The 9,060-nt window shown below is 35.7% G+C and overlaps 1 protein-coding gene across 11 annotated transcripts in view; it reads left to right on the top strand.

Moving 5' to 3' along the window:
• Window positions 1–9,060, top strand: part of LOC106881718 (forkhead box protein P2) — a 534,685-nt gene that overhangs the window by 505,700 nt on the left and 19,925 nt on the right. For 9 of the 11 annotated variants that reach the window (XM_052966861.1, XM_052966862.1, XM_052966870.1 and 6 more), the window contains one exon: window positions 8,741–8,898. In XM_052966861.1, coding sequence (XP_052822821.1) covers window positions 8,741–8,898 — 158 coding nt within the window. Of the gene's footprint in view, window positions 1–1,660; window positions 1,783–8,740; window positions 8,899–9,060 lie in introns of all 11 variants that reach the window. The other 2 variants (XM_052966868.1, XM_052966865.1) reach the window with 1 other exon arrangement.

Here is a 9,060-nt window from a genome sequence, read left to right as displayed (position 1 = left end):
ACACACACACACACACACACACACACACACACACACACGCGCACATACACACTTGGTGGTGTAGGTTGGACAAGTGGTCACCATTCTTTGAGCTGTAACACTTTGTCCAACTTATGCCATTATGGAAAAAGTGGATGAAAAACAGTGATGATGATGGTGATGGTGATGATGTAATACATTATTGTGTATTTGTATCTCTTTGTATGCCTAGAATTACCTTCCTCTCTCTCCTTCCCCCTCTCTATATGTGTGTGTGTCTCTCTTTGTGTTTGTGTCTTATACATTTGTTTATCAAAATAAATGTGAGTTTGTGATATTCATGCAGTACCTTCAATATACCAGTAATTAACTGTTCTCTGTGTCTTCCCTCTGGTACACAACCTCAGTATTTTCCTACCTAAAAACAAAACAGCAATCTTTATATTTTTTCTACAGTCGATATCATTAGACCAGCATTTAGTAACCACTGGTAAAGTGAAGCTATCAATTCATTTATTATTATTATTATTATTATTATTATTATTATTATTATTATTATTATCATTATTATTATTTTTTTTTTTGTGTGTATGTAAGTTCGGCTTTTTAATAAATTTCTTTTTTTTTTTTCTTTTTGACTGTGCATGTTTCATGATTAAAATCCCTGAGCAGAGTTTAAGTTGTTGCAAAAACTAATGACAGAGTGTCTATTGAAGGCATGTATGGTATGTGTGTATTTATATATGCACGCACACACACACACACACACACACACACACATGCACACACACACACACACACACACACACACACATTTTGTATGTGCATATGAGCATGTTAGCTCATCACCTTTAAGATGTTTCTGAGATGTCATTGTAAATTATCTAAAGAGTTTGTGTGGGTGGGTGTGAGTGAGACAGAGAGAGATGTGATACATATAATAGAGAAAATATATGTGCAAATCTGTAAAAATGCATTTTACCTTTATTTGATTTTATTGCCGAAAGTTTTATGGGACTTGAATCTAGTAAATATTCTTTTTTGTTAAAGTTTATATTTGACAGCAAGAAATGAACTGAAAGGAAATGGGTTCATTTTCTTGTCAAATAAAGGTAGAATTTCAAAGCCACTTCACTTACTCCACCAGTTATTAATCTAAACATCAAATCAAACCAATTTGCAGATTCATAAAATTTATTCTTCTCAAGATTTCAATTGTTATATTTCAAAATTTCCAAATATTTATCTGAAGGAATTAATTTGTATGGTTCTTTGGTCATTCCTGGTTTTAGCTACCAAACAGTCTGAGCCAGAAAGTGTTCTGTTATAATTGAAGTAAAGAACAGTGAAGATGGTCAGACTATGATTCTAATAAAGTAACATAGCATTTTGAGCTCAAATCTTGCTGAGGTCGACCTGGTCCAATACATTAAATACCAGTAATACACCAGGCTACATGATTATCATTTGTCTTTTACTTGAACCAAAGAATCTCTCTCCTGAACATCTAAATAAAAGGGACCACTTCCCCCTTAAATACCGTATTAGGACGACAGCCTGCTCAACCAGCTTAAACTCTGCTTGTGTTACTATTTTTTTTCATTTTATTTTTCAAAGTTTTTAGTTGTTATTATTTCAGTAGATCTCGTAGTAAAGTGGATGTTATGTGTTCTCTGCTTAGAATGCCGTGCGCCACAACCTTAGTCTTCACAAATGTTTTATGCGAGTTGAGAATGTTAAGGGGGCTGTATGGACCGTCGACGAGGTAGAGTTCTACAAACGGAGACCACAAAAACTGAGTGGGTATGTTTTTTTTTTTTGTTTGCTTGATTGTTGTCATTTTTTTTACAAAACTTTACCAAAAGCAAAAACTCACAAAAGAAAAAAAAAAAAGAGAAAATGATGAAAGAATTAACATTAACCTCTTTCTCTCTCTCTCTCTCTCCTTCTCTTTCTCACTTTCTTTCTTCATCATCGCATATATATGTATATATGTGAATGTATATATACATATATATATATCTTTTCCCCTTTGTGAGATGTTGATGTGGTTCGCCAAGCTTGTGAAATCTGACCTTGTGGCAGAATATTTTCTTGGTTGTTTTTTCTTTTTTTCTTACTATTTTTGAAATTTAACTATTCTTCCCCTTCCTCTGCCCCACTAACTCTGTAGCTCAGAAAAAAGTTCAGTCTTTGTTAACCTCACCACATTACTTCAATTATTGCAAAAAGAAAAGAAAACATTTTTAACGTTTTTCTCTTAAATATTTCATATAAATTTTTTTAAATTATTTATTTTTGTCTTTTTCTTAAGTTAATTTCTTTTAGAAAGTTTTTTTTTCTTTTCATTTTACATGTGAGAGTTTATATGAGTATGAATTCATGTATGTTTATATACTGTTTGTATGTGTGAGTAAATGTGTATGTATGTGTATATGTATATATATATGTGTGTGTGTGTGTATGTTCATACATACTTGTCTGTCGATTCATTTATGTCTTAATTTTCTTCCAAGTAAATATTTAGAAAGTCTTACAGAATTACATAAATTTCCTGCATTGTCTTCTTTTCCAGTAGTTTTGATGCTAAATAATTTTGTATTTGCCTCAAGGTTTCTTTTTGTCTTCTACCAATTACAACCAATGGCTTGCGTGTGTGTGTGGGGGGGGAGGCACTTCCTTTATCTGGTGCTTGTTGCCACTATGTTTAAATCTTTCAATCTTTCTCTCGGACAGTTTTTTATAGGAACCAAGTAAATATTAACATTAATATCAATGATAATAATAATGATTTATTTTATTTGCCACCAGGGTGAAGGATGAGGCGTGGCAATAGAAAGACAGACATCAAGTGTTGAGGTTTACATATAACGGAATGATTAAAGAAAACGAAGTGTAAAGTATACATGGCATACAATAAACAAAGGAAGGTAATATACAGTAGGAAGGGGAAAAAAAAAGATGATAGTGATGTGATCCTCCTGATACAGGAAGACTTCTAGGGAAAATTGAGGAACCCCACCATCCAAGATCTCCTTGAACACCAAGGGCAAGCACCTTCTCCAACTCACAGGTCGGTGAAGGGGAATTGGAATTGAAGAAATGCCATCCCCTCTTGCCATTTTCACAACTTCCATCCACCTTTCAGTAAATTCACTCAAGGACCCGCACTTCTCTACCCTCACTTTTCTTTCCAAGTGAAACTTGGAAAAGTCGATGAGGCCTCTACCAAAGAGGAGTGCATCTGTCCTCATGCTTTTCAACCTTGTCACTAACAACATTGATATCAGCAGCCATAATAATAGATAATAATGCCAATAATAATAATAATAATAATAATAATAATAATAATAATAACAACAATAATGATAATAATAATAATCCTTTCTACTATAGGCACAAGGCCTGAAATTTGGAGTGGGGGACTAGCTGATTACAGTGACCCCAGTATTTCATCAACCCCAAAAGGATGAATGGCAAAGTTGGCCAGGGTGAAATTTGAACTCCCAAACATAAGAACAGACAAAATGCTGCTAGGCATTTTGCCCAGGGTGCTAACATTTCTGCCAGCTCACCACCTTGATAATAATAATAATAATAATAATAATAATAGTAACAACAGCAGCAATGATAATCCTTTCGACTACAGGCACAAAGCCAGAAATTTTTGCAGGTCAACTCCAAACCAACAACATTTTAGATATCTTACAAAAATGGTATTCTAATCTGACTAGTTTCAAGCACACGTGAGGCTACATTGAAAGAAAGTCTGTTAGACTTTCCTCCGGCAATCCTTTATAACCACAGGCCTACTTCCAAATGGCTTTCACTCTTTCTCTTCTTCTAAATATTTATTATTTTTTCCCTGACCCCTTTTAATTAAATTTTTCCTTCTTGCAGCATCTCTGTAGATTAATCTTCTTATTCTTCATCTCCCACCCATTACACACCTCTTGAATCCAGTTTACAATTTTCCTTCAACTATTAATCTCCAGTCATTACAATTAAACTTTATTTTTCTCTAAACTCATCAGCCATTTTAGTGTAGGAGAGTCGTAACCAGTTATGAGTCTAAACAGGTTATGAGCCAGCATGGAAAAATGAATGTTAAATGATGATATAGTGTGCTTCTTTCAGTTTCCATCTACCAAATTAACTCCCAAGGCCTTAGTTGGCCTGGGTCTATTGTAGAAGATGCACTTGCCCAAGGTGTCATGCAGTGGGACTGAACTTGGAACAATGTGATTGGGAAGTGAACTTCTTAACCAGACAGTCACATCTGGCACATAGAGTTAGAAAATGAAAGACACCATTTCCTTTGAGTATCAATTTAGTTGGTTTCAAAACTTCACATTTTAGAACAGAATTAAAAAAAGTAAACCTCATAAATTCAAACTACCAACAACCTTTGTGTCATTAATAATGATTCTTGATTTAGACACTGGGTTTGTAAGTTTTGAGGGGGAGGGTGTGCTGTCAACACTGTCAAATCTAGACTTGACTGCTACTTTATCGAAAGAATGAAAGGCAAAGTTGATGCTGGTGTGATTTGAACTCAAAATGTGAAGAACATTGGAATACCACAAAGCAGTTTTCCCAATGCTTTAATGATTTTGCCAAATTATTTTTGTCATTGTCCTCATTGTAATGACAAAATCGTTAAGGTATCAGACGAAATGCCTTGGAGCATTTTTCTGAGTTTTTATATTCTGAGATCATATCTCATTGCGATTAACTTTATCTTTCATCCCTCAAGGGTGAATAAAATAAGTAGCAGTCAATCACTGGCATTGGTGGTATTCACTCTCACTCTCAAATTTCTGGCACAAGGCCAGAAATTTGAGAGTTAGGTTTTGAAATTATTATTATTGAAACAAAGCTCAGGTCTGGTCCTATTCCTGGTAGGGTTTATGTAGGTAGCAAGTTGCTACCAGTAGCCTTAGGTATCCACACATTTTTGGCAGTTCTTCAAGTGCTTGGAACTCTCCTGATAATCCTTGTTGTCCCTAAGAGGCAAACTTTCTGTAGGAGCTCTACTGGGCATTCTATTTCAATCTCCTTCAGCCATTTGCCTACATCTCTGCTTCCCAACACACCAATTATTATAGGCATGACCTTTACCGTTCTCATGCTCCAAATTCTTCTTCTTATTATTATTATTGTTGTTGTTATTATTTAGCAAAGCTGGTGAGCTGGCAGAACCATTACCATGCTGGCCTAATGGTTGGTGCCATCTAATCCATTTTTACATTCTGAGCTCAAATTCCGTCAAAGTTGACTGTGTCTCTCTTCTTTTGGGGTTGATGAAATAAGTACCAGTTCCGCACTGGGGTTTATTTCATCAACCAGCTCACTCACCCAAAATTTCTGGCCTTGAGCCTATTGCTGAATGTAATCAGCTTACCCCGTCACCTGGAATTGCTGGCCTTGTGCCAAAATTTGAAATCATTATTGTTATTATTAAAAAATGTATTATTACATTTCTTCTGACTCTTTTACATCCTGAGTTCAAATCCCACTGAGCTCGACTTTGTTTTTCATCTCTCCAGGGCCGATAAAATAAAGTATTGGGGTCAGCAATATCGAGTAATCTCCCCACCCCCCAAAGATTGCTGTGTCCTCGTGCCTACTCAGAAACAATTGTTTAAGAATAATGGATTAACAAAACCATTAGAGTGTTGGATAAAATATCTTGTGGAATTTTTTCAAGTTTTCATATTCCGTGTTCAAATCCCGCTGAGGTCAACTTGGCTTGTCATCTTTTCAGGGTCAGTAAGCTAAAGTACTATTCAAGTTTTGGGATCAATCTAGCTGACTGTCCCCATTCTCTCAATTTCTGCACTTGTGTCTATGTTAGAAAAATTATCATCATCATCATCATTTTTATTATTGAGAGAGAGAGAGAGAGAGCAATTCTTGCCATTAATGTGATGCTGGGGTACAAATACCCATCATGACTACTCGTCTGATGAGGGTTCACCAGGCACAGGCATCACAATCATATGTGCAACATGATGACCTCAAATCAAAATAGCACATGACTTTCAGGTGGGGCCCAGTTAGTTAAGCTTTCCTTCAGGTTGAGTAACCTATCTGCTGAAAAGGTTCATGAATAAGGGTTGTTTAAGAACAATGAATAAAAAAAACCCATGTTTCCAGAGGTAAATTATTACAACCCCAAAGAATTCCTCTCAACTCATGATGCCCTTCTTGAAGCTAACCACTCTATGGCATGTGCTGGGTACTCTTTACAAGCACTAGTGAGGTGGTTGTTGTATAGCTTACAAAACTCTGAGCCCTGGGAGGGCCAACTTTATGCTGTAAAATGAGGGAAGGTGCCAAGGCTGAACAAGTTTCTTGATGTAGAAGATCTATATGGTTACTGTCTTGTTGCAAGAGAATACACGCACATACACACACATGTACATGTGTATGTATGTATGTATGTATGTATGTGCATATGTGTATATATATATATATATATATATATATATATATACATACAAATTGAGGGAGTGGAACTTGTAAAATGCAAGCCACATAAGTTTCCTAGCTAACTGAAGCTCACAATGTAATAGTTATGTAATATGTGTAACTCTTGTTACCAATAAATTATTGTTTCGTATTGTACGCATTCCACATATGTTCTCTATACCTGCCATTCACTGCTTGAAGCTTACCAACTTCCTACACTTGGATCCCCCAGGTCGTATCTCTCTCTGTCTCTCTCTATATATATCAGTGATTAGTTTTAATTATTGCAGAATAATAGTCGGAGGGAAATTGTTGAATTAGAGATTCTAGAAGGTGATAAGAAGAAAGTTACAGCTGAGGTTTGATTACAGAGCTTAGAGGATTAATCTATTAATCTGTTACAGATGTTGTAAGAAGGCAGTGTTTAATCCAATTTACATCTGATTTATTTTGCATAAGATTGAATTCTCTGATATCAAGTCAACTCCTTTGGTTGCTTTAGTATTTCAAACATGCTGAGAGAGGGGGATTCTTGCCCACCAGTTGCATGAACAGGTCTATATAATCAGTGTTTTTAATTCTCTATATCAGACAATCAATGAGAAACTGAACATGTATTTAATATGCAAAGACATGTGATGTAGTTTCTCTCAACCATATCATTACTATTTATAACCAGCCTCACTACATCCCATCTGTTTATGTATTTATTGATTTCTTCTTGTCCGCTGAGTAGAATAATAATCACTAAGGAGGACTGATAAGACTGAAACAAGTCTCTTATAAAGCAACATTATCCATTCCAATCTACATTATCTTTATTTCCTCAAATTTTGCACTGTTATCATTAAAGTTATCTCCTTTCTCTATAATATTATTGATAGTGTTGCCCGACTGGCTCCCATGCTGGTGGCACATAAAAAGTACCATCCGAGTGTGGTCGATGCCAGTACCTCCTGACTGGTTCCTGTGCTGGTGGCATGTAAAAAGCACTTTTCAAGTTTGGTTGATGCCAGTGCTGCCTGACTGGCCCTTGTGCTGGTGGGATGTGTTAAAAGCACCCACTACACTCTTGGAGTGATTGGCATTAGGTAGGGCATCCAGCTGTAGAAACCTTGCCAAATGAGATTGGAGCCTGGTGCAGCCTCCTGGCTTGCCAGTCCTCAGTCAAACCGTCCAACCCATGCCAGCATGGAAAGCGGACGTTAAACAATGATGATGAGATGAATAACTTGGAGGCTTGATATTGACAAATAATTTTTGTGAACTCAATCTTTTTATTATTATCTCACCTTTTCATTAACCTGTGACAGTTAAGTACAATATCCAATTTTAACAGTTTAAACATTGGAGGTCACTAATTATAATGATATGCACCAAATAAATGAGAGTAGAAGATATTAATTGTTAGTTGAAAAGTGTTTTTTTTTATATCGTTATTGTTACAAAGTTACAATTATTTTGAGTTGTATCCTCAGGTTTCTGTAACTAGTTAGCTTCATCTGTGAGTAGCTAGTAGAGAAAGAAAGAGTAAGAGAGTTGTACATTGACAATCCCTAAATGAAAGGAGTAAATGAAGTGTGTTCTTTGGGTAGGTGTCAAGTAACCAAAGAGGAGGAACTGATTTCGGGTTGCTTATCTATATCCTTCCTAACCAGTTTACATCAGGTTAATCAAAGGATTTTTCCTCTCTATCAGCTTACAGTTAACTCTCATAAATTTCCTAGTGCAACAGGCAAGAATAATAGGCAGAGAACTTGCAGAAAAATGTATATTTGATTTCAAATCCTGGTTCAGAAATTGGAAGCTATAATCCACTGACTATAAATTTACCTTTTATAGGCAGTTGAAATTATTTAACTCTCCCATTTCACTTCATCAGTGTATTTCTGCATTAATTTTCCATGCAAAATTTTTCCTTTTAATTGTTTTAGAAATTGGAAAATATTTCCTAATGGCATCAGGATTTGTCTGCAAGTGGATTTGTGTATGTGTTTATGTAAACTCCCTGGTATTTTTGCTCTCAGTCTGTGGATGATATTATTCTTTGTTTTAATTTGTTTTTCATTTATTTTTTTCATTACACATATATTAACAAAATACATGATAAAGTATTAAACCAAATGGTTTGAGTATCTTATATGCATGACCAACGAAAATTTCTCTACAAACTGAAGACTTTTTCATGGGCTTGGCTACTATATATTCCCTCTCTATATACATTTTCTGCCCTGCTGCTAACGCCATCTGCTGTCTTCTTTCCCATTTTTCTTCTCTTGCTGCACAGAATGCTATTCGCACCAATTTGTCCCTGCATAAATGTTTTGTAAGATATGAGGATGATTTTGGATCGTTTTGGATGGTGGATGACTTTGAGTTCGTTAGGCGCCGCCATCTGACTCGTGGACGACCCCGAAAATATCACGAAAGTGACACTGCTGCACAGTAAGCACTAACTGGTTCTTTTCTCTCCTCCTCACAAACCAATTAATTCTGTCATGTTATCCCCTCCCCCCACCCATCATTGAGATTCTCCACTTTCTTTCCTCTTCTTTTTCATCACGTTGATGATTTAACTCTGATATTAGTTCTTCACCCTTTTTCTTC

This window comes from Octopus bimaculoides, chromosome 4, assembly GCF_001194135.2.
Source record: "Octopus bimaculoides isolate UCB-OBI-ISO-001 chromosome 4, ASM119413v2, whole genome shotgun sequence".
In the NCBI taxonomy this organism is placed as follows: domain Eukaryota; kingdom Metazoa; phylum Mollusca; class Cephalopoda; order Octopoda; family Octopodidae; genus Octopus; species Octopus bimaculoides.
Note: the sequence above shows the minus strand (reverse complement) of the source record. Positions and strands in the feature narration are given on the sequence as shown.